General features: G+C 47.9%; 2 protein-coding genes and 1 non-coding gene across 4 annotated transcripts in view; all 3 read right to left on the bottom strand.

Annotated features, from left to right (window-relative positions):
• Nucleotides 1-564: 564 nt before the first annotated feature.
• On the bottom strand, nt 565-9,114 carry LOC135805493 (leucine-rich repeat-containing protein 27-like). The gene is made up of 11 exons (XM_065319533.1): nt 8,809-9,114; nt 7,189-7,325; nt 6,867-6,925; nt 6,204-6,377; nt 5,352-5,641; nt 4,768-4,949; nt 4,377-4,474; nt 3,945-4,024; nt 3,143-3,192; nt 2,385-2,508; nt 565-1,478 (listed from the first exon to the last, which is right to left on the bottom strand). Exons 1-11 carry the CDS (start codon nt 8,953-8,955, stop codon nt 1,374-1,376), a joined length of 1,446 nt encoding a protein of 481 aa, XP_065175605.1. The 5' UTR covers nt 8,956-9,114; the 3' UTR covers nt 565-1,373.
• A 6,046-nt stretch (nt 9,115-15,160) lies between these two features.
• Nucleotides 15,161-25,114, bottom strand: part of LOC135805492 (uncharacterized) — a 37,340-nt gene continuing 27,386 nt past the window's right edge. For both annotated transcript variants that reach the window (XM_065319530.1, XM_065319532.1), the window contains 7 exons: nt 21,897-21,964; nt 21,354-21,422; nt 18,824-18,963; nt 17,788-17,858; nt 17,135-17,234; nt 16,319-16,480; nt 15,161-15,641 (listed from right to left, as the gene is read on the bottom strand). In XM_065319530.1, coding sequence (XP_065175602.1) covers nt 15,459-15,641; nt 16,319-16,480; nt 17,135-17,234; nt 17,788-17,858; nt 18,824-18,963; nt 21,354-21,422; nt 21,897-21,964 — 793 coding nt within the window. In that variant the 3' untranslated portion in view covers nt 15,161-15,458. The remainder of the gene's footprint in view (nt 15,642-16,318; nt 16,481-17,134; nt 17,235-17,787; nt 17,859-18,823; nt 18,964-21,353; nt 21,423-21,896; nt 21,965-25,114) is intronic.
• Nucleotides 20,113-20,185, bottom strand: Trnak-cuu (transfer RNA lysine (anticodon CUU)). The gene has a single exon. It is a non-coding gene; the product is annotated as a tRNA-Lys (tRNA).

The following is a 25,114-nucleotide window of genomic DNA, read 5'->3' as shown; positions in this document are numbered from 1 at the left end:
GAAGTTTCGCGACAGGCCTTGCGAAAATGTGTACGAATTTTCGCACGAACTTTGTGTTCTGCACATTTTCGTAGTTTGCACGCGCCAAGTGCACGTACGACATGACCCAATCTCACGAAACTTCCTACGAAAGTTCATTTCGCGTTCCCTGCAAGTTTCGCGTCCAAAGTTGCGAAAGTTCGTGCGAAGTTTCTCACTTCGTGACGTAGAGCGAAAGTTCGTACACATTTTCGTTTTGCAGAACCTCTCTATTGATTGCAAGCAATTTTAGTTATGATAATGCTTGGATTGCACCAGTCAACAGCTTTTTGCTGTTCTGAGGAAATGGCCACCACTATCTATAGTTTGGTATTGCACCAAACAGGTGATTGAAACAGCTTTTCTGGCCAGCTGATGAACCCCTTTTTTCAACCCCTTTTTTCATCACCACCACCACCACCACACACACACACACACACACACACACACACACACACACACACACACACACACACACACACACACACACACACACAAACACACACACACACACACACACAAACACACACACACACACACACGGTGTGCATGTTTTGAACATGATCAATCCAAGGTCAGCATGTCAAGAACAGATACCTGGATACAGTGCGTGAGAAGTAGTGCCTGGTACACTGATGATATTGGTATCATGAATAGTATTGCACCTTGTAATGATACTGTAGTCACTGGTACAACATGAACAGTAATAATATAACTGCTTAGAATTGTGTAACATGCGTGGTACACGCACAATAGGGAGGTTTCGCTCTACGTAATTACGTATGAAAATCCGTATGTCGTACGCGCCGGGGAGCGAGGGCAACTTTCATACGTAAATCTCTCTACGGATTTCCGTAGGAAAGCTCTTTCCTACGTTGGGTCCTCCGTAGGACTTTTTGAAATATATTTTCGCATTTGTCCATGGCAACATTCAAGCCGCGCGAAACACAAGGTACACACACCGTACACCACGTGCAAAATATCATGGAAAACGCGGTTTCGGTTCATGGTGCATACGGTGGGCGCATGCAGCCAACGCGTCTCCAAAGCAACAACGCATGTTGAGCAGTCGTGGAGAAATCACGTAGAGCGAAACCCAACAGCTCTGATTTTCACGTATGAAAATTCCGTGCAGTTCATACATTATTTTCATACGTATTTCCGTAGAGCGAAACCTCCCTAATGTAAGAACCATACCAGTACTGGAGCATTAGAGCATTACTTTCTTATCAACTCAACAGGAAAGTTACAAAAATACACAGTGTGGATGGGGCAGTGTGCTATTAGCCAAAACCAGGGAGTAGTAAAATATGTACTACTCCCTGGCCTCATTGTACATCAGTGTGGACTTGTATTCAGTCTCGTGCTGGGTTGTCCTTTGTTCCCACCGTTGCAATGAACGCCGAAAGACGATACTCCGGCTCTTCACTGCCGAGTAACTGCTGCCGATTTTCCATTGCCTGCATTGTGCCGTGGGAATAAACAGGAGACGAGGAGCGTAAGTCATAGACTGTACCAGTATATACGATAGTACGGTACTTTGAAGTAGACGGTACAATTTCAAGTCAATGTAAAAGTAACAACATAATTATCTTTCAATGGATTCACACCGGTACTGTGACCATTGAAGTACTGAGAAGTACTCAACTAAAAATACTTAGCCTCCCCTTCACACAGTGGCCTACCCTTCATCTAATTGCCACCATGCCTTGACCCAGTGGCAGGTGCAAACCTCACCAGCGAAAGAGCAATTCTAAATCAATGAGTGCGCAAACCCGCACCTGGAGAGGTCCATACAGACACCAATAGACCAATCGTCTTTGGTTTGAAAGGACCCAGTCAGTCCCAAACGACAAGGCTTTTCAGTTTGAGACCATGCTCCTAAGAGAAACTTTAGTCTTTTACTTGCCAGACCGGCCGGGTTAACTTAAGTGTAGTATGAATCAGCACACTCGTAACATACATGTACTCGTTTCGCAACTCGCTAAACCTCTCTATTGTCTATTGTCTATTGTAGAACTAAAGGCATTCGCTTGACCATATGCATCTGAATCAAAAGTTGCATTCTCATACAAGTATTCCAATCAAGGCAGGCTAACACTCTGTCCCATTGCTCCACGGCCGTGCATGCATCATAATAGGTTCAACATTCCAACTCAACCCATATCACCAGCCAGACATTGTAGATTTTTGGAGACCAAACCAAAACATGCCATGAGGAGCGAGAGAGAGACGAGAGACGAGAGACGAGAGAGAGAGAGAGAGAGAGAGAGAGAGACGAGAGACGAAGAGAGAGAGAGAGAGAGAGAGAGAGAGAGAGAGAGAGAGAGAGAGAGACGGAGAGAGAGAGAGAGAGAGAGACCGACCTCTTCTAGATCTTTACGAGCTGCCTCCAGCTTTGCCCTGGGACTCAGGTGCTGCTCCTGGCGCTGCTTCATCTTATCCACATGCCGCTGGATACGTTCGTGCAGTTGTTTTTCCCTCTCCTCTCTGACACAGCACAAACATCAGTATTTTAAAGACATATTTCCTTGAGATTAACACGTCTCAACAGGACCAGCAGGATTGAAAATATACATGATCTAGCAAATGTTTGGCTAGCACAAACTGCCCAGCCATCCAGTCCAGCTTGGGTCCAAACCATTTCTGTGGATGTTAGGTGGGAGACACTTGCCTTTGCATGCCATTATCAGTGTATGGTGTGCAGTTTCGGAAACGGATAATAGGTTTGAATAGCCTATCAACACCGGCAATGCAACCAGCAGTATCAGACTAAACTGTGCAACTGCTTCACAACTTCTCAGGTGAAGCATCTGCCATGTTACTGTAGTGCAGTCTCCTCAGTGCATATTCAACGTGCGGCATTCAGTCAAAACTGACTACTAGTATCACTCACCCACTGTGTGTTTTGTCGAATCAGAAGTCAAATGAGAAATGTTTGCGGTCAAAGAGCATTGCCGTTTGAACTTCAACAATCGAGCAAACTTGACTAGCATCCAGTGAGCTTCCCAGTTATCCATTCTAGGCATGCATGCTGTGATGCATACTGTCATGCATGATGTCATGCATGATGTCATGCATGATGTCCTCATGAACTGTTTGTCCTACATGTACATGCACTTACTGGTGTAATGTCTTCTCCTCAAGTGATAGACCCTTGACGGAGGACATTAGCTGCAGGAAAAGATTGCGGCCAATATCGAATTCAGTTAACACTGCAGTCATTTAGACGTGTAAGTAGTTGCACATACATGCATCAAATACAAGAACATGTGTGCACCATGGGGAGGGGGAGGGAGGAAGGAGAGGAGGGAGCCTGGGAAGGAGAGGAGGGAGGAAGGAAGGAAGGGAGGAAGGAGGGGAGGGAGGAGAGGAGAGAAAGGAGGGGAGGGAGGAAGGAGGGGAGTCGAGGAGAGGAAGGAGGGGAGTCGAGGAGAGGAAGGAGGGGAGTCGAGGAGAGGAAAGAGGGGAGGGAGGGAGGAGGGGAGAAAGGAGAGAGACGGGAGAAAGGAGGGGAGGGGAGAAAGGAGGGGAAGGAGGAAGGAGGGGAGGGAGGAAGGAGGGGAGGGAGGAGGGAGGGAGGAAGGAGGGGAGGGAGGAAGGAAGGAGGGGATTGAGGGACCGATAAGTCAGACACATGTTCAACCATACAACGTGATCCTTGCTATACTGCTCCCATGGCCCGGGGACCGGAGTCACATTACTGGTGTCATTGAGCTAGCACACACAAGCGAGCATGAGCAACTAATACTTGGCAAGCAGCTCTGCCGTGGAGAGCACCAGACCACACATACATGTGCAAATCAATATTGCAATGTAGCTCTCTGAGTTATCTCTATGATCTCCAGGTTGAGGTGGCACAGGTGAACTGAGTGAGTATATTTATGAGAAACACCTAGTCATCAGTTTGCCGTGCTGGAGCTAACCTCTCTATCCGCCTCTGTGGGCTTGGGAACATCAGCCTCCGTTCCATACGGTGCTGGCTTCAGAGGAACCTCGGCAGCCACTGCAAATACAATGATCACGGTACGGCATACGCATGCACACACATATCCAAGAGTCTATGGTTTACTTCAAAGTTCAAAGTCCACTGATTACCAGTGGCTATGCCAGCTAGTCATAGTTGTCACGATACAAAATCCACACACCGTTAATACACACACCGTTAATACACACACCGTTAATACACACACCGTTAATACACACACCGTTAATACACACACCGTTAATACACACACCGTTAATACACACACCGTTAATACACACACCGTTAATACACACACCGTTAATACACACACCGTTAATAGCGCCTCTACTCTACACTGTTCTTTCCCTTAGTAATATTTCTCAGATCTTACCAGCCTGCTTCGGACCGGAGCGGAATTGTCTCTGCTGCTGTAGCCGCCTTTGTTCTTGTTTTCTCTTGAACCTCCAATCTGCCAGTAGTTCCTTGTCTCTGTACAAACACATGATGCAGATTGCCGGCTTGCTGATAACATGACAATAATGATTCGAAATCTGTCTGCATGCTTTCTGCAGTTTCATATCAGAAACAAAACAACGTCTTCAGGCAAACCCGGCGCCACAGCTTGTTCCCAATGATGATCTTGGACCAAACAAAGCACACTAAAGTTTGGTTATACTACTAAGTATTGTCATTGATTAGTAGCCAATAAGGACTGGTACAGGATTCAGTGTATATCGGCATTGCAACTCCATCAGACGGTGCAGTAAGGCCGCAACACTCACTTGTGCTTTTGCAGCTTCTCTTCGCGCTGCTTCTGCTTTCGCTTTAGATCCTCGGTCTGCTGTAGGAGTGACCTTGGCGGGCGGGCGATGGCTGGGTTGGGTCGGCGGTACGGGTGAGGGTCACCCTTCATGTTAGCCAGGGTCTGTGCTGCTGCCAAGTTCATCACACCTTGCTTGTGTTCCTAACGTTAGCCAGCACAACCACAGATTAGCAAACAGGCAATGATGGTTCAACATGGCAGAGAGAATGTTTGGCAGCACAGAGTCAGCACATCAGTACCATATTGGCTCTAACAACGAGGTGCTTGTGCTGTGATTACCACAATACTATAATACTTGCAGACTAAACTAAACCGTGCACAGCACACCATACTACACCATACTACAGTTGCCGGAGCATGTACAGTAACAGTAAGTGCAATACTGCTCAATGAAATACGATCGAGCCACTCAAGTACGCGCCGGGCGTTGCGCAGCCCTAGACCTGCACATACTACTGGGTTGCGAAATGATGCAGGTCGCAAACTCGACTCACTCGGTCGGATTTCATTGAGCAGCACAGCACATGCACGAGTCGTACACACCTCGATTCTCTGCTGAAGACCGTGTCCGGGAACGGACGGAAGCACTACGCCCCGCTGCGAATCCGGTGGCACACCACGCTGGAAGTGCTTCTGTTGTTGCTGCTCATAGAGGTTCTGCAGTTGCTGTGCAGTCACCACCTGTCCAGACGATCCAGACATGCCGGATGGTCCTACCCCTGCATGCCGGTTGCTCAGCTGTGGGCCAGTCAGGCTGGGGTTGCGCGGCATTACGGGTAGCATGGAGGGGCGAGTGTTGCGTGAATGCTTACCAGCCGCTCCATTGTCTTTACCTGTACAAACGATCATATACCACACCAAAACACATGCGGCGCTATATTACAGTAGAGTGCCGATTATCCGCACCCCTCGGGCGCGGGGCTGTCTCCAGGGTGTTTGGATGAGGAGTATGTTTGGAAGGGGGCGAGCACACGTCAATCCAAACCATGCACATTCCCTCAAATTTTCATCATTTCTCATTCTCTTCGCCAGTACCCCAGTAGAACACAATGAGAGAACAGTGATGACTGATGAGCACCATCCTCACAACAATGCAAAGCTCACTGAGACAAGATGGCTCTAGAAACTGCTTGTTGTTCACACCGCATACTAGTACCCTTCCTGTCGGACTGATCATGTAACCAAAGGTTAACCCTTACCTGGAAATAGCACACACACACACATTACTTTGATTGCACGTCTACACATGTACTAGTATGTAAAAACAAACTGTGCTTGTCCCGGCATGCCGGTTATGAAACTAAAATCTGTGCTTGTCCCGGGATGCCGGTTATGAAACTAAAATCTGTGCTTGTCCCGGCATGCCGGTTATGAAACTAAAATCGTGCCCTCTACCTCTGGTACGCTGAGATGACAGATCTTCTGACGATGGCAGCTCATCACTGATATTGTGTAGTGCGTTGTACAGGAATCGGATGATGAATGCTGTGCCACGTGAAATAACAGTCGATGGAGGGTATTCGAGAGGATTCCGTGAAAGGCTTAGTCCTTGCAGGCGGCTTGCTTCGCCTGGAGAAGAAATCATACAAGTAGACAAGTTAACGAATAGTGCTGTATAGAGTCAATAACATCCCGGAGTCTTGTAATCAATAACATCCCGGAGTCTTGTAATCGCTCCTCACTTCGCTCACCGATTCTTTGAACTGGTCTACTCATTGTGGGTGTCAACAAATGTTGCCTGGCCGTTCGTGAACTTAGAAATTGTGTAATCAAGTGTGTGTGTGTGTGTGTGTGTGTGTGTGTGTGTGTGTGTGTGTGTGTGTGTGCGCGCGCGCGCGCGTGCATGTGTGGTGTGTGTGAGAGAGAGAGCGTGCGTGTATATGTGTGTATGCATGTGCATGCAAACACACATGCACATGTAACTAATGTGTGTGTGTGTGTTTGTGTGTTGGGGGGGGGGGGGGGGGAGGGGGGGGGGAGGGGGTTAGCCAAGCACCAGCAGCCTGCGGTCAGCGGTGGCCCGGACACACAGGGGGTAACCAAGTTCATGGTACTCACCTAGCTCATTAGGCAGGTGTGATAGCTGATTGCCTTCCAAGAGCAAGTGACGCAGTGCACTGTGTACAACACAACACAACACAACACAACAGTTGTCAATACAACACACAGGTCGTACAACAACAATACTCCTACTCGGCACTCATGCATTGCCCGGGTTCGCACTAATTTAACCCAAGACACCTACGTCACAAAGAGGAGACAACACAAGACTAAGTTGCATCCACTCCCATGCATGACAGTATGCATAATTATGTCATTATACATGTACACGCTAACTCAATCTCTGGGCAGCTAGCTCTAATTCTTCACATGCACATACCTGCGCTGATAGCCCTGGAGGAGACATGGTAACGTCTCCAGGTAGTTATTGCGCACATCCAGCCAGCTAAGTGCTGGCAGTCGGACAAAGAAGTCTTCGGGCAGCGCGGTGAGCTGGTTACCTTCCAGGTAAAGGCACTGCATGCAACAAGCAATCACGTTGCCGAGCACATCAAACTGTTACACATACATGTTGTATAACTATCTGGCGGGCCCTATCGCCAACCTCCCGGCGTGACAGTACTTCTATAGGGTACTCCATGATTAGTACATGCTGGCCATGTTGTGCAAATAATGTAACAATGACCGGTAGAAAGAAACATTGATGGTTGCAGTATCACTGGGGAAAGACCAGGTACTAGGTCTGCTCTAACCAACTTGCCTTTCATGACACACGGCAGTGCAAAGTCCATGATGTCAGATGAGAAATTGTACGAGGACAGCGACTGTGACATTTCGTGTGTGCAAATCAGGCTGTTGAGCTATTGTAGAGCTCTTGTCTTGCTAAGATACAACTTGATCATTACCAGCCAGTGTATACACATTTTGATGAGAATACAAAGCCAATTTGAATCACACTTGTAAAATCATGTACATTGTGCAATGATAAAGCCTCGGGACACAGGTTGGCTATTATCGGGGGGGGGGGGGTCTGAATCGCATACCAGTAATACCAAGAGTACATAACCCCCCCCCCCCCCCCCCCCAGAGTGTGCAACGCCTGATCCAGCTCTGCATAGGGTCTTGGTCGAGCGGAATCGGATCTTTGCGTCATAATACCGTACACATCTGAGGGGAGCCCAGGGAGTCGCGGGTACTCTCGGATCAAAAACAACGGTGGCCTGCCTCGAGACCGGGCTTGCGCTGGTGTGAAGTGTACACATTACATCAGAAGATCCAACCGCGCTCGACCAAGACCCTATGCAGAGCTGGATCAGGCGTTGCACACTCTGGGGGGGGGGGGGGGGGGGGGTTATGTACTCTTGGTAATAATATGCCTCTCTGTCTATAGGATAGGTGCAGTCCAGGTGCATACCTCGTGCCCGATCACCTGATCACCACACAAGCAAATGGCTGTCATAATTATATCTACACTGTACATACTACATAGGCAGAATAGGCAAAATGGCGGCTATGAGGTTGTGCCGCTGGTACATGAGCACCACACCACAGACGTACGCGCTACACACCTGCATGCCGCAGTATCGTGTGAGTACAAGATTCGCCATGCAGTTCCTTAGCAAGCTAATGGTCACACCATGGGACAAAATGACCCTGGTGCTGGTTTGACAGGTACTTTTGTGCAGTGGCTTCTACGACAGCGACCTTCAAGAAAAGTTATGGAACGTCAATTGAAGCCAAACCACCCTGTATTATTATATCTATGTATTACTAATAATACTATTGCAATGCTGATTGCTGGTTTTGTCAGCTTTATGGACGATTGTAAGTTATGTTTCAGGTGAGGCTTTCAGTTCTATCACAGACGGTCTACGTGCGTGCATGCATTAGGACGACGCCGTGACTGGGCTAATCCGGCGAGTAAATTGTGATGACTAGACTGAGTTGTACTCGTACGGTGTGCTCGTAAAGATGAAACAACTATAGCTGGCTTACGTACTGTAACATGGTCCAGGTCCAGCAGGAGCGCTGGCACATCGCCCAACGCACATCTCTTCAGGTCCAATGGTAGTGCAACGTGCCTAGTTTCCGCCGCTTCTCGGCAAGCGGCTATTCGTTCTTCCACGACTGACTCGTCGCTCTCCATTTCACCTGATCTTGCATTAGCAAGCGTCTAGCCTAGCCTGCGCTATATAACACGATGATCATTAGATAGAGAAGTTAAGTCTTCACTCTCTGGCCATCTGGATTTGCTTTCTTCCACAAATGCGACCACGCAATTATTTCTTTCAAACCTGACGTGATCGCGGTGGCAGTGAAATGCCAGCTAGCCAGGTACATGCATCATGTGCAGACCGTCACTTCGTTACCAGGTTACCAACGCCAACGACAACGGACACGTGCACACGCGAGGTCTGACTCTGAGTCTGACTTAAAGGGGAAGTATACCCTAAAATCAAATTTTCACCAGTTGTAGTCTTCTGGGTGCTGAGTCGAATGGTCTTGGTCCGAGGAAGCTGCGACGCTCCCTTCCTACTTGAATCCCAATCGAACTCGCGCACTTCCACCGAAACTGGGTGACTGCGCCCTACGAGATGGGGATTTGTATGCAAAATGTCACTAAAAGCGCCATTTCGTTCTTATAAAAGCACGGATCACCGCGATTGGCCCATATGTTGTAGTCTTTTGGACGCTGAGTCGACTGGTTTTGGTCCGAAAAGGCTGCGATGCAGCGTTCCTCCTTTATTCCCAATCGAACATGGTTGAACAAGCGGTCACGTGCTCCTGCGTACACCAGTCAGCTGGTCACCGTGCCTGCAGGGTACAACTTACTAGCCTGTTTGACCTTTTTTGGGTACAGTCCTGTCACTCGAGTTGAACCCGAGTTGAACCTTGGTGTGAAAGTTGTCGCCTGCTGGCGCGGTGACCAGGTGATTTGGGCACCCAGGAGCACGTGACCGCTTGTTCAACCATGTTCGATTGGGAATAAAGGAGGAACGCTGCATCGCAGTCTTTTCGGACCAAAACCAGTCGACTCGGCGTCCAAAAGACTACAACATATGGGCCAATCGCGGTCATCCGTGCTTTTATAAGAACGAAATGGCGCTTTTAGTGACATTTTGCATACAAATCCCCATCTCGTAGGGCGCAGTCACCCAGTTTCGGTGGAAGTGCGCGAGTTCGATTGGGATTCAAGTAGGAAGGGAGCGTCGCAGCTTCCTCGGACCAAGACCATTCGACTCAGCACCCAGAAGACTACAACTGGTGAAAATTTGATTTTAGGGTATACTTCCCCTTTAAAGGGGAAGTATACCCTAAAATCAAATTTTCACCAGTTGTAGTCTTCTGGGTGCTGAGTCGAATGGTCTTGGTCCGAGGAAGCTGCGACGCTCCCTTCCTACTTGAATCCCAATCGAACTCGCGCACTTCCACCGAAACTGGGTGACTGCGCCCTACTAGATGGGGATTTGTATGCAAAATGTCACTAAAAGCGCCATTTCGTTCTTATAAAAGCACGGATGACCGCGATTGGCCCATATGTTGTAGTCTTTTGGACGCTGAGTCGACTGGTTTTGGTCCGAAAAGGCTGCGATGCAGCGTTCCTCCTTTATTCCCAATCGAACATGGTTGAACAAGCGGTCACGTGCTCCTGGGTGCCCAAATCACCTGGTCACCGCGCCAGCAGGCGACAACTTTCACACCAAGGTTCAACTCGAGTTCAACTCGAGTGACAGGACTGCACCCAAAAAAGGTCAAACAGGCTAGTAAGTTGTACCCTGCAGGCACGGTGACCAGGTGACTGGTGTACGCAGGAGCACGTGACCGCTTGTTCAACCATGTTCGATTGGGAATAAAGGAGGAACGCTGCATCGCAGCCTTTTCGGACCAAAACCAGTCGACTCAGCGTCCAAAAGACTACAACATATGGGCCAATCGCGGTCATCCGTGCTTTTATAAGAACGAAATGGCGCTTTTAGTGACATTTTGCATACAAATCCCCATCTAGTAGGGCGCAGTCACCCAGTTTCGGTGGAAGTGCGCGAGTTCGATTGGGATTCAAGTAGGAAGGGAGCGTCTCAGCTTCCTCGGACCAAGACCATTCGACTCAGCACCCCGAAGACTACAACTGGTGAAAATTTGATTTTAGGGTATACTTCCCCTTTAAGGTGGCAGTCTGGGTTCAGAGGGTCAAAAAACAAAGTTTCGATTTTCTGTATTTTTTCACTGGCACCGTCTTGTGTATGGTCCAAAGGGTTTATCCTGAAAATTTGAGCGTAATCGGGTGCTTCCTTCCGGAGATATAGCCGCGCAAAGTCTGCACAATTGTTTTTGAAATACTGAAATATCAGCAAATTTCTACAAAATTTAGGTTTGCACACTATTCCGATTTTTACCGTCAATCTTTGAGCGATTTCATTAAAATTTTCTGGAGCGACTCCTGGTACTCCTCTGCGCTGCAGACTGACAGCCGCGCACGATGTTTGTCACCATGGCAACCAAGATAACTTTTGCGCATGCGCAAATTCAAAAAAAATTCAAATTTCGACTCTCATGATCTCAGCTGATCGCTCTGCTCTTGAAACTTTTGGAGTAATTGTTTTGGAGTAATTGTTTCTTGGAGCTAACCCCTTCGTTGGCTACTATGGGGAAGTCTAGAGCCAAGGGAAAGCCCGGACGATCTAAGAAAAGGAAAAGAACGTTCTATGGAGTGTCTCAGGCGCCGAAGGCTCCCTCTGGTAAAATTTCGCCTGCAGAACAAATTCCTGACTTGCCACTGTCTGATGACGACCTTGAAGTGTCAGCTGAAGCCACGTCTTCAAGCAGCGATAGTGATGGAAGTGGCGGTGAAGTCGACAGCAGTTCCTCCGACAGTGACTTGGATGAAGAGTGTGAGGAAGGGGCGCATGGATTTCGCCTGATTGATCTCGAGTGCCTTCAGCAGCTTTTGTCAGCTGCAGTTTGTTGCAGTGGCTGTAATGGCGCAGTCACGATCAGCGAATCGCAACGGGGAGGCCTTGCATCATGCCTGGAGCTTTCCTGTGTTAACTGCGGCGACATAGCAAGCGAATTTATGTCCAAGAAGTTCAATCGGGTCTGGGAGGTGAACAGACGAGCAGTATTCGGAATGCGACTGATTGGCCGTGGACGTCAATCAATGGTAAAGCTGGCGGGTGCACTGAATATGCCATCACCTATGAGTCGGTCGACATTTTACAGCCATGCTAAAGGCCTGCATTCCGCGTCCAAGAGCGTCGCTGAGCGTAGCATGACTGAGGCAGCTGAGAAAGCAGTGTCCGCAGCAGATGGGGGTAGCGATATCGCTGCTTCCTATGACGGTACCTGGATGCGCCGAGGATTCGCATCGCTCTTCGGAGCCTTCACTATAATTGCATATGATGTCGGCAAAGTGGTGGACTGCGAAGTGCTTTCAAAGTTTTGCCACAAGTGCACGCACTTGGCGTCTAGAAAAGAGAAGGGAGAGCTAACCAAAGATGACTATGATCGACAGATTGCCGAACACGATTGCTCAGTCAACACCACTGTATCAGCTCCTGCCATGGAGAGTGCAGCCGCCAAGACTCTGTGGGCCAGGTCCTTTGAGAGCCGCAAGCTGAGGTACACCACCTACATTGGTGATGGAGATACCAAGAGTTTTAAGGCTGTGCGTGACGCTTGTCCGTATGGGCCCGAGGTGCCTGTAGTCAAGGAGGAATGTGTCGGCCACGTTCAAAAACGCATCGGTACCAGCCTAAGAAAGCTGAAGAAAAACCTTGCGGGCAAGAAGCTTGCTGATGGGCGCACTATAGGCGGACGTGGTCGCCTCACGGATGCCATGATCGACAAGCTGCAAGCCTACTATGGCATGGCTGTGCGGAACAACAGCGGAGACTTGCAAGCCATGGCCAGGGCCATATGGGCATCCCTCATGCATCGTGCATCCAGCGACAGTAAACCTCAGCACCAGTATTGTCCGCCTGGAATTAACAGCTGGTGTAGATGGCAGCAGCAACAGGCAGGTGGTGATGTCTACGCCCACCACAATATCCTGCCAGAGGCAGTATGGAAGGAACTGAAGCCGGTCTACATTCGGTTGTCCGACCGGAGTTTGCTCGAGCGCTGCCAGAAGGGTGCTACGCAGAATCGCAACGAAGCGTTCAATGGACTCGTGTGGCAGTTGTGTCCAAAGACAGGCTTTGCATCCGCTCCCACTGTCCAGATGTGCGTCTACCTGGCCGTGGCCTGGTTCAATGATGGAGGTGTGGCAGTGAAACGCGTTCTGGACGAGATGGGCCTCCCTACTGGATACCATACGACACGTCTCATCAAGCTGCTAGACCGTGAGAGACAGGCACATGCTGCCAGAAAGAAGTCAGAAGAAGGGAAGAGGTCACGAAAGAAGCGAAGGAGGATCAGGAAGGGCATCCAGGATGAGCAGCAAGAGGAAGAAGGTTTGACATATGAAGCTGGTGGCTTCGACTAAGTTCTAGTAAGTTCTAGTTGGACAGACATACCTCCATCTGTACTTGCACAGAGCACTTTTTTTCTCCATTTTCCACTGAGTCCCGTACCTCTTAGACAGCGTAGCAAAGAACCTGTAAGTCACAGACCCCATAAACCATACATTTTTGGAAACTGTGAGCATTTATCAAGGTGCTAAGTGTCATGGATTTTTATATTTGTGTAGTAGCTTTGAGTAAAGTGCTACTGATCGAGGACCTAAATTTTGCGCGATTGCATGATTTTTGTTTGACAGCTTGAGTACTTTGTTCTGAATATGATTTCAAAATTCCGCTCCACTTAGCACCTAGGTATATGTGAAGGAAATCCTGTGGAGCACTCAGTTTCTACCCAGCTTCTTTCTGCGTTTGCATATTGCGTCTAAGGTATTGGTGGTACGGCATAATCGCAGATTTGACTATTGTGCCTGCGGATTCCCATGTGTGAGCTTGATTTATACTTCATTGGACTTAGTGAAATACACTGGGTATGTGGTCAAGATTTGAGCAAAATTCATCAATTATTATGGAAGTTACGGCTGTGTTCATGCGGTCGGGCCGCGAACCCAGACTGCCACCTTAAACTAGTGTAGTCTGAGCACACGCTGAAAAGGCTACCTACATGTACATGCATGCTGCGCTACAGTACCGTACAGGCTGCAGCAGTGCACATGGACATGGTGCAGGAGGCTACACTACGTCACTAGGCTACAGCCTACAGGCCCCAGACTGCAGAGGCAGAGGCCAGAGGCAGAGGGCCAGACTGGCCAGAGCCAGGGCCAGGGAGTGACCATGGTGACTCCCTGGCCTGGTCTGTCCCCGGGAAAATTGCGGAAAAAAATCGCAAAAAAACGCGGGGAAAAACGCGGCATAATATGGCATAATTTGCGGTGAATTTGCGGTAAATATGCGGTGAATAATATTGATGTGAGGCATTTTTCAGTGAGTATGTAGTGAAATCAATCAGTTACAAGTCTCTGGTGTAAGCACTCGTCATATTTGAGTAAAAAGCCGCCACGATGAGACGTTGCTGACCGAACAGTGCACTGTGTGTATGTGTAGTGCAACAAAAAGTTCAAAAACGCGGGAAAATCGCGGAAAACGCGGTCTTTTAAAAAATCGCAAAAAACGCGGAAAAAAACGCGGCCGCGGAATTGCAATTTTCCCCGGGGACAGCCTGGTACGGTCTAACTCTAACTTAGCCTAGCCGGCCCATCATACAGTATTACCAAGAGTATTATACTCTTGGTAATACATGATTGTAGTGCTTGCCGGTACATCAACGAGTTACGTTCTTGACATTGGCTATTTTAACCCTTCGAACCAGGGAGTAGTACAGTACCATATTGTACTACTACCTGCTTTGAACTGAGCCCAAGGACGAGTATACTCGTCCCTAGTGATTTCCCAAGGACGAGTATACTCGTCCAAATGCGCACAGTGTACGCATCAGGTAGATCTACTAGGTACTCAACGACGTTACGCGCACTAGTAGATCTACTTTGTAGTAGTCACGGTATAACAACCAAAACAAGAGAAGCACTGGAAGTCTACACATGACAACACAGTTCTCCCGACCCATGGCTCATACACGGTACTAGCCCAGTAGACCTTGACAAAGAACTACATTAGCATGCACCCGGTTAGGGTATGCCACTGCAAAGCTGGAACACAGATATACATGTGCACGCCTGGTGGCCATTCAGTGTCGGGCTGTGTGTTCCATATGAACCAAGGCAAAGCAGCTGTGTGGGCAGTGCTGGCTACAACCATCCGCACTCAGCCAGGTAGATCTACACTGCATAGTTGTTCTGGTCAAAACGGATGAAGATCTTCGGACAAGAGTAAACCACATCACTGGCACTGCATGAGCAACTGATAAGTGATATGGTCACTTTGCATAGCAGGTAACCATACCACTGGTCTACTGATTCATGGAACATACGTAGAGTGACAACAAGAAGTCTGTTTTCACAGAGAGATACACCAGCGTGTATGCATTTATGTTGTTAGGCTAAAGGTTCTGCAGCAGAATACCACAAGAGTCAAACATGAGTACGGTTCAAGTGCTTCAATAAAAAACTTATTCGATCATAATATTGATGCTTACTCTCCTTGTTCTGCTAGAGAGAGTATTATTCACAGCACTATCTCAATTACCCTCTACCAGAAGAGCTTGCTGATGGGAACTGGACATAGACGAAGCGTGTACATGCTGGAGTTGATGCAGCAGCTGTACAACACACAGAATATTCTTGCTCAGACTTGGCTGGGCATTGTCAGCTGAGGACTTGCGCAGCAGCACCTCCAGCAACTCCACTGACATACTTGGCAGCTGCGCAGAAAAATAAAGATAAAACACAAAGAAATCATTGGAATCATTGGCAAACGGAAAAAAAGGAACTCGTTTGAATTGTAGTGAATGTGAAGGAATATGCCTGTGTGTAATAGTCAAACATGGCAATCCGGGTTTGGTACAAGTGCTGGACTGCACCAACTCAAACTCACATGGCCGTGCTGTTGATAGCATGCCGCACACCAATAGACCATTAGAAACCCTATGCATGGTGCAGGTACATGGCACGCTGCACTTTAGCAAGATACACGTACAACCAAGAGTAAATAAGCTCCCTAGAGTGTGCCACTCTGCATAACGGGTCTCAGCCGGCAAAACTCACATTGTGTGTTCCAAGTACGATTTGTACTACGTACAACAAAGGCTAGCGTGCGCGCAGTTCGAATATCTGCCATGATCACGCTGGCAAGTTGCATAAACGGCTGAGTGGGTTTCTGTCAGGAGAGCTATTTTTCAAACTCCGCTGGTCCTAAAATGGGCTGGGAAGGTGCAACGGGAATACGTGATGTGAGTTTTCGCCGTAGGTGGATCCCATAGAAAGGGTATCAACAGTTGCACACTCTTGGGAGCTTATGTACCCTTAGTACAACGGTTGAGTCTCTTTTAGACCATCACCGCAAGAATACATCGAAGAGAGGATTATGATGAGGCCGTACCTGGTCGAAGCATCCACCTCGCTGCTGACAGAATTGCACTTGGCGTGGCCGGTGTGAAGCGCACAGGTACGCACCAACACGGAGCCAGGCACTGCCTTGTTGCTGCATGCAGTGCAGGCAGAGGGCAAAGCACCTCAGCAAGGGCAAGGCCGCACCATCCACCTGTGACATTCACAGGCCAACAATATAAGTAGAACCACCAGCAGCAGCAGCAGCAGGCAAGATGCACACACAAATCAACGTCATCGTTCATGAGCACAGCAATAATACATTGCTGACATGTACCGTAGCAGTGGCAGTAGGCCCACATCTTGTCCATTTCTCCCTGAGTCTACCGTAGTGACGCACATAAAGGCCCATGCCCCAATGAGTGAGTTTTTGTGTTATTTGCTATTTTTTGCGGGTCGTCTTGTCTCACACATAGGCGCATGCGCTTGAGTTGCTAGTGTACCGGTGCCTTGTATAATTGTGCAAATAGTGCGATACCGCACTGCACATTAAACTATGTGAACACGGTGCTTTGTGGTGTCCGTGTCGCGGAATGGAATTGCATTTAGGTTCACTTAAAAGCCCATGCGCTTATTTGTGAGGGTGTGCTTATGCCCGGATATAGACATGCGCTTAAATGCGTGTCACCACGGGTACTAGAGCGTGTACTCTCAATGGTTAAGCATTACCATTCATAGAACCGCTCTGCCCAAACAAGAAAAGAAATAGATAATGTCACAAATCCCTACAAATGTGAAAGTGGACAAATCCATAATTCTGCAGGCGGTGGCAGACACCTTGTCAGCAAGCACGCATAGCCACGCATACCTGGTATTCCACAATGTCCCAAAGACGGATGTAGATAACGAACTGGAAGTAGCGCGAACGTGCCAGCAGGCTGAAGAGCCTCACCGAAGTCTGCACAACACTGCACGCAAGAGAAGAACAACGAAATGATTCAAGGCTGCGGGGGTGACCGTGTCGGTCACAATCACCATGAGAGAACAATGCCCCAAAGGCCACCGAATCACAGTAATGGTAGCCTGCGGTGTTGTCTTCTTTATACAAATAATTCATATAAAAAAAACCCGCGTGCTAGTGTGAACGTGAAGTGTGTGGGTACAGTGAGGGATGCGTCCCACCCCGGCACCCGCCTGTGTGGATTCACAGGAAGTGTGAGTTACGAAGTCTGAAGAAAATGTTGAACGGTCTCTGCTGGGATGATGACTACATCATAGCTCAGTGGTTAGAGCATCGCTAGCTACAAGCGAGGGTCCGACTCCCTGGTTCGAGTCCTGGTGGTGACAGTCAATTTTTCTTCAGACTTTTCCCGTTTGTCTCTTTCCCTCAAACTAGTGAAAAAACTATAAAGACTTATCTTTCTTGTACGAATTTGTTGTGTCGGGGTCCTTACTTCTTACCACACTCCTTCTCAGACTATACGCTACATGCATGCTAAAAGAATACTTTGAAGTACATACGTTTGTGAAGGTGGGAACCGGTCACTTGCATCCAAGGCTCTACCCAGAGTCCAAAGAAAATGATCAATAACCTGAGCATGAAAGAAAAGCAACCCCATTACAGCAACAAAGCTAAACACAACCGCTCAATCGAAATGTAGAATGTTGCCTATTGTCTAAAGGCAAGGAAAAACCATGACAAGGCTTTCCAGCCTGCACACCCGACAGGCCTTCGTACCTTTGTAGGCCTGTTTCATGCCTTCACAACAACATGAGATTGGCACTTTCCAAACTACAGATGACTACATCAGCCCTCTTCTGAAAGATAGAGTAGCCCTCCAACCTCCCAGTAACACCCGTGGCAATGACAATTGCAAATACGTTGTTCCGCAAACTCGGCGAACATCTGGCGATAGCCGACCATTGGTTTCCGCCGTGAAGCTTTGGAACACCCTGCCACAGGAAATCACGTCCACTCGTCGTCCAACCCCGTTTAAAAGATTGCTGAAAGTGTTTTTCTACGGTTAATATGGCCGAATAGTACCTCCCTCTGGCATAGGTCCTCATCTTCCTATTTCTCTCTGATTGTTAATTCGTTCGAACTTGACTTGTAATTACCGGTACATATACTTCCTATTGACTGTTTTCTCATTTTTCTCAAGCGCAGCTTTATCGAGCCACACTTTTTATTCTATCGCCATCGTAATATTGGGCATCAATGCCCGTTTGGTTCGCGATGTAAAATAAAACTTCAAACTACAGATGACTACATAAAGTTAGTAGCATATCAGTAGTTTAGTCATGTGCGAGTTATGACAGTTCAGTGGATAACTCTAGCTAAAGATATGGCAGCATGATGCGGACCATACGCCTGTCCCTTGCTACTGGGGTAGTGCACTTGCTAACTCTACATGGATCTCTGCTGGGGCAGCTGAAACACTTTAAAAAAAACCCTGAAAGAAATTCCAGTGCAATCGACCTAACGGACCCCACACTCGTGATTTTGCATCAGTAGAGCGTACACTATAATAATACTACACGCTTCACAAAAACTTACTTCTATGGAAGGTCTGCACAGGTTTGGCTTGGACGTGTTCAAAGACAATGCGGGAATGTGGTCAAATTTGGCTGGTGTCAGCTTAACAGACAGGCACTGTATGACATCTGAAAGCTGCTGGTAGCTTGAAGCGATATCCGCTGTAACAGATGATGACACGGGAGGAAGGAAGGCACACGTGCAGAACATATTTTGGCATGTGTAGCCATGAGTTTGGCAACAGCATGTAGAGCTGTGCACATTGAAATCTGCCCAGCCAGGGACACACACTGGCCTTGCAGCCAGGGACACACACTGGTTTGCAGCCAGGGTGTGTGTGTGTGTGTGTATGCCGATGTACTCCGTGTGGTGTAGACCAGGTGTGCATTGGTGGTCGATTCACATGGCTTCGCCAGTTGTGTGGATTAGACAGTTATCTGGCGCAAGTCTTGATCTTGTTCGCTATTATATCGTTGCTATAAGAGAAAATCTGTGGGTGCACACCCAGTGCATTTGCAGATTTGCGTGCTTCTCTTGCGACGGGCGTATACATGGTACATGGTACATGGGTGCTGTTTTGTGTGAAAGGCTGAGCGCGCGTTTGGGCACGCATAAACCGCAAGCGTACCGCGTCCATGCGCCAGCTGGGAACACACCTTAACTTTTATGATGGAAAAAAATCAAAGTCATGGCTGGGGTACGCTCGTGGAGTCGTAGGCATCACTACCAAGCATGATAATTTTTAAATTCATTATTATCCAGAAGACATTCACTTCAGCAGCTTCGCCAACGGAATCCATAAGTAACAGCAAGAGTACGTTATGTACTCTTGGTAACAGATAATATGTACTCGCGAGAGGAAAGTACAGCAACATTCGAGTTTCACTAAAATATTCCGCGAACTTTACCGCAAGTAACAATGCTAAAGTTAGGGAATAATTTAGTGAAACTCGAATGTTGTATGTACACGTACGTAGTCGATAATCCGGCCCAGGTGTTCCAGTACGGCGTCTGCTGCTCGAAATAATTCATCCCTGTCCCCGATCTCTTCAGGGCACCATGGCCGATCACCCTCCTGCTGGGCTACATGTAGTCTAGTTACATGTAGTCTAGTCGCAAGAATAAGAAGGACAGGTGAATCATTTTGATTCTTGGTCGTGCCCAGATCAGAAACAGCAAACTACTAGTATCCCCAACCTGCCACACCTACAAACTGCAAAGTAAAGTCGCTCGATCGGTGGCGAAGGGAAAAAAATTCTTCAAAAACACATTCCGCACCGATAGTATCAAGAAAAAGATAAAAAATACAGCGCCCAACGTGGGGCTCGAACCCACGACCCTGAGATTAAGAGTCTCATGCTCTACCGACTGAGCTAGCCGGGCTGCACAACGACACATGGAACACATGTGTTGTTATACCCAGACTTTGACAGCGACCCGCGACCACATGACATACTGTGACATACCGTATTTTTCGGAGTACAGTATAGTGCGCACCTTTGTATAACGGGGGGTGCGCACTTCAATCTTCATTGAAGTACATGCATTTCATATTCGGAGCATACTGCGCACCTGCGATTTAGGGCCTAAAATAGCACATCTAAAGTGCGCACTATACTCCAGAAAATACGGCAGTCGATATAATAATACTTACCGTAGTTTCACATGAAAAAGCGGAACCAAGCGAGCCAACAAGCTCCCGCAGCAGCTTACTGCAGCTTTGTAGGGATGCTCATGTCAATGGCCACAAGATGGATACGATAACGAATCCAGTATCAATGCCGAACAACTGGCCAGCGTAAACTCTAGCAAGCTATGAACTGAAATGATAGGGAGAAGGAAGACCTCCTCAGATATGACCTGGTATGTTAGCAGTATGGCTTGAACTAGTATGGCTTGAACTATTTCGCCTCTAGCCTGTCTCGACAGTTGCTAGACAAACTACACAAGCTATCAAGCTGGTATGTGTGCAGTGCTATTTCGATGGCAGCCCGTCCCCACTCCGGCGGTGTCCAAGTCTTGTTGCTGGAAGGCATTTTAGCCTGGGCAAGAAGGGAGAAATGCCTGTTCATCTAGCTGAAGCAAAATGAAGATTCTTCGAAGTACCAACAACACTGTTCCCTCAAACCAATGAATAAACACAATACACACATTTCCACACAATAATTATGGTCTTTTCGTGGCTTGCCAAGTCATCCGATTTATCCAACACTATTGGGAAATCCACCCTCTGTCCAACTACATACCCAGACAATGATAGCCTTTCGGATCATAGTGTTACCAAGACACCCAAGGATTCCACTGCACGTACACGACTGATTGTATACGTGTAAGTGTATTGTAGCAAGGCCGGGTATGATCATGTATACGGCTGGTGATGTGCATTTGGATGCGTGCTTGAAAAAATAAGTCCAAGAGGCAATAGAAAAGAAACGCTGCTTGTAAGGTTTTGAGAGAAAAGGCAAGGAGTAGTATTTTACTTGACACATTCTGACTACTATTTTACTACTCCCTGGTGAAAAAGAAAATGAGACAGGAGCAGTGCACTTACCAGAGCAGAGAGTATTGGACAGCTTTGCCAGCAGCTCCTCAACAGACAGCTTGTCAATAGACGTCACTTCTGCAAAAGTTGTATGAATAGAGCACACGTAGCAGACGACTTCCACCGCTGAGTGTTACGGCCATCAGAGAAAAGGGTCTCTGCCAGCACTGAGATTGCTTTCCAGCTAATTCTCTCTCAAGAACAAACTATACAGGCGGCGAGAATGCATGTGCCTTTCATTTTTTTAAAGTGGGAATTGTCCACATGATCCTACGGGCACACATTTGAAATAGCTTCTAGCTCATGATCATTCACCACTGGACAAAAAAATACAACTGTAAGAATTAACAACATGAACATGTGCACTACTGGCATGGTGTGGAAACTGAGTGGGAACTAAACGGGAACTGAGCGGGAACTGAGTGAGTCTAGTGGACTAGTGGTACATGTGGTGTTGTCTGTGCTGCGCCGATGCGTCCACAAAGGACGAAACAGTTCTGCCCGGAGACTGAGTCTAGTGTTAGGTATGCAGTCCAGTTGGAGTGTCCTCACCTTTCTTCACCAGGTTCTGACACTCTGACTGGTACAGGGCTAGAGAATTCGGCTGGGCCTTTCCAATACTGAAACAGCACGTACAAAGAACATGAATGTTGTTGAAAAGGGTAATGATGTGTGCTGATGATACTGAGACTGAGAGCAGGTGGCAGGTAGCAGTGCTGTTGCGGCGGCAAAGCCAGGCATTAACGTAGAGTATTGCGAGAGCGCCCCACCTTGATTTTACAGCCTGGGAAAGGAAAATCGTATGGCAGAGTGTAACTAAGTTTGTACGGTGTGAGAACCTTAGTGTACTACAGTCCATTTCAAAACTATAGACGCGTACCTAGGCAAAACCGTTATGCCAGCATCTATACCACATAAAATCTGTGATCACTTTGTGCATAAATTTTTCCAAATTGGGCATCTGTTATCCAATCCTTTAGAAACTATACGAGAGTAATTGTGGAGCGATCCTGAGCAATATTCCGAAAACTATTCTCAAAAAGTTCCAGCCAAATTTGAAATATTTCAAAAACCCTACGCGTCTATAGTTTTGAAATGCACTTTAAGGTCTCTGCTTGAACTCTTGCTCTGATCAACCACTGAACTATCGTCATAATTACCTCGTTCCTCTTTCATCTATTGCTCTGCTGCTCTACTTCTCTACGCTTTTCTCATGTGTATGTGTGTGTTCTTCTTCTTTTGCGGAAGGGAGGGATAGGATTATATATAAATGTTATGCATTATTTGGTCTTCTCATCTGGTCTTTCTCTTTTCTACTTTCTCTGCTATGTTATTTCTCCTTTTTGAAGAAGGAGAGATGTAGTGTTATCTTGTATATGTGTGTGTGTGTGTGTGTGTGTGTGCGTGTGTGTGCGTGTGTGTGCGTGTGTGTGCGTGTGTGTGCGTGTGTGCGTGCGTGTGTGTCGTGTGTGTGCGTGTGTGTCGTGTGTGTGTGTGTGTGTGTGTGTGTGTGTGTGTGTGTGTGTGTGTGTGTGTGTGTGTGTGTGTGTGTGTGTGTGTGTACCCATTGTGCATGCTTGTTCCATTGTTCCTGTGTACACTCTTGCTCTTCTCTTTATAGATCTAGACTATCCATTACGGTATCCCTCTACATTGTAATGACTCATCCCATATCTAGATGTGTCATCCACTGGAGTGTACCCTCAACTAGGGCCTCAAGTACTCAAAATCAAAGTCTCTACCTCCAATTACCGTCCAGTTTCGCTATTGTGTATTCCGTCCATGGTGGTGGAGACAATCATCAACAGAACAATCACTAATTTCCTCGAGTCGAACACTGTCTTCTCCACAAGACAGTTTGGATTTCGACATGACCATAGTGCAGCCGACCTACTTAGCAGCCCCCACCACCAGTGGCTGCATACAGCCGGGGAGAAAGGTGCAGCACGCATACTCGCCATTGACATAGCCGGTGTGTTTGATCGCGTATCACACCCCGGTGTGCTACACAAGTCCAACGTATACGGCCTACGTGGGAACTGCACCAGTGGCTCAGCAGCTATCTCAGTGAACGCTATCTTCAAGTGGTCATTTGTGGCCAGACATTCTCAAGGCTCCCAATTTAGGCTGGAGTCCCCAGGGCAGTATTCTGGGTCCGACTCTCTTCCTCATATACGTGAACGACTGTGAGGACCGCGTACCAGCCGGTGCTGACCTAGCCTCGTTCGCAGACGACACTACGCTGTATGCCAACATCACCCCCACCACTCAACAAGATACCACCCAAGCCCTCCAGCTAGCAGTCAACATCTCCCTCTGGGGTCAAGGATGGAAGATAAAATTTGAACCAGCCAAATCCCAGGCACTGACTGTCAGCTTCCACCGCACCCAATGGGACATGCCACCGATTGATTTCAACGGATCTCGCGTAAGGGAACAAGAGGAGCTCAAAATCCTGGGCGTCAGCTTCGATGGTCAGCTTACCTTCCGGCGCCACCTTCGTACCGTAGCCCTCCGGGCAACACAGCGACTTGGCACTTTGTGGAAGGCTTTCCACCTCTTAGACGTGCCCGGTCGCATCCAAGCCTACAATGCCTTTGTGCGCCCAGTGATGGAGTACTGCCCTATTGTCTGAATGGGAGTGGCCATCCCATCTTGCAAGACTCAGCCGTGTGCAAGCCAGGGCCATCTGAGCCATCGCCCCACTGTGTTGGCTGCCAAGTCTTGCTCTTCGTCGGATGGTTGCAGCACTTTGACTCCTGTACAAAATGCATTGCCCAGATGCACATCCCCTTCTACAGAGGATGTTGCCACCCCAGCAGCCCCAACACCGAACAGCCCACTCCACCTGTAGTACGTTTCAGAGATGTAATGCCCACGTGCACCAACTGGCAAATGAACTTCCAGTCCGTTTCCGAAACAACCTGTGTCGAGCCTACCCCCATGCAGTTGTCCCCGTCTGGAACCAGCTGCCCGCCGTAGTCTTCTCTGATCCATTCTGCACCAAGAACTTGCAACATTTCAAGGTTGCAGCCAACCGCCATTTGAAGACCAACGACTGGTCGTGGGCACAAGATCATATCTGCCTCACCCCATGACTTTCAAATTCCGCTCCACATACTCCTCCCAATAACGTCTGTTTTTCTTTTCTCTCCTTCTCCTATTACACTGTCTGCCTTATTTTCCCCTCCTACTAATGTACTGTCTCTCCTCCTAACATTTCGTATCATATCCCTGTCACTTCATTCATTTTCCTTCTCTTTTCTTTGGTGCATTTAATGTCCCCATGATGCCGAGACCTCAGGTCGGCTGAGGGCAAAAAGCCTCACCATCACTATGCTTTTCTTCAGAATTCCCAAACTCCATTGCAGCGTATTCCTTGCACTTGAAAACACCGCCATTCCGGCATTGGGCGAAATATTGGCAAAGTTATTTATTTGGTGCAGCTGAGAGCCTGTCGTCGGAATGGCGGTGTTTTCAAGTGCATCACTATGCTCCCACAATAAGTATGCAATTTTTTGTCTTTGCCTGTGAGCCGTGATCTTTGTAAAAAATAAAATAACTACTACATTGTAGATCCCTAAGGAGCACCCGCTACTGTCCTGCTGTATCAGGTTTCTTTCACTACTACATGTATTTGTATTTTTGCATTGATACTGAAAAGGGTTCTTTGCCTGGCAACGAGACCGTGATCAGTTACAGTCAACTTCGCTTATAACGCCACTCGGCGGGGCATCAGAAAAGTGTCCTTATTCGCGAAGTGTCGTTAT

Source organism: Sycon ciliatum, chromosome 1, assembly GCF_964019385.1.
Source record: "Sycon ciliatum chromosome 1, ocSycCili1.1, whole genome shotgun sequence".
Classification (NCBI taxonomy): domain Eukaryota; kingdom Metazoa; phylum Porifera; class Calcarea; order Leucosolenida; family Sycettidae; genus Sycon; species Sycon ciliatum.
This window is presented reverse-complemented; position numbering and strand designations above follow the sequence as displayed.

Bases quoted from the DNA above. Each gene is read 5' to 3' on its own strand.
- LOC135805493 (XM_065319533.1), bottom strand. From the start codon at position 8,955: ATGGAGAGCGACGAGTCAGTCGTGGAAGAACGAATAGCCGCTTGCCGA. The intron at 4,475-4,767 runs GTGAGTGTTGCG...GTGTTTGTACAG, and splicing joins GAGAAGCTGCAAAAGCACAA to AGACAAGGAACTACTGGCAG. The intron at 3,193-3,944 runs GTTAGCTCCAGC...CTTTTCCTGCAG, and splicing joins CCACAGAGGCGGATAGAGAG to CTAATGTCCTCCGTCAAGGG.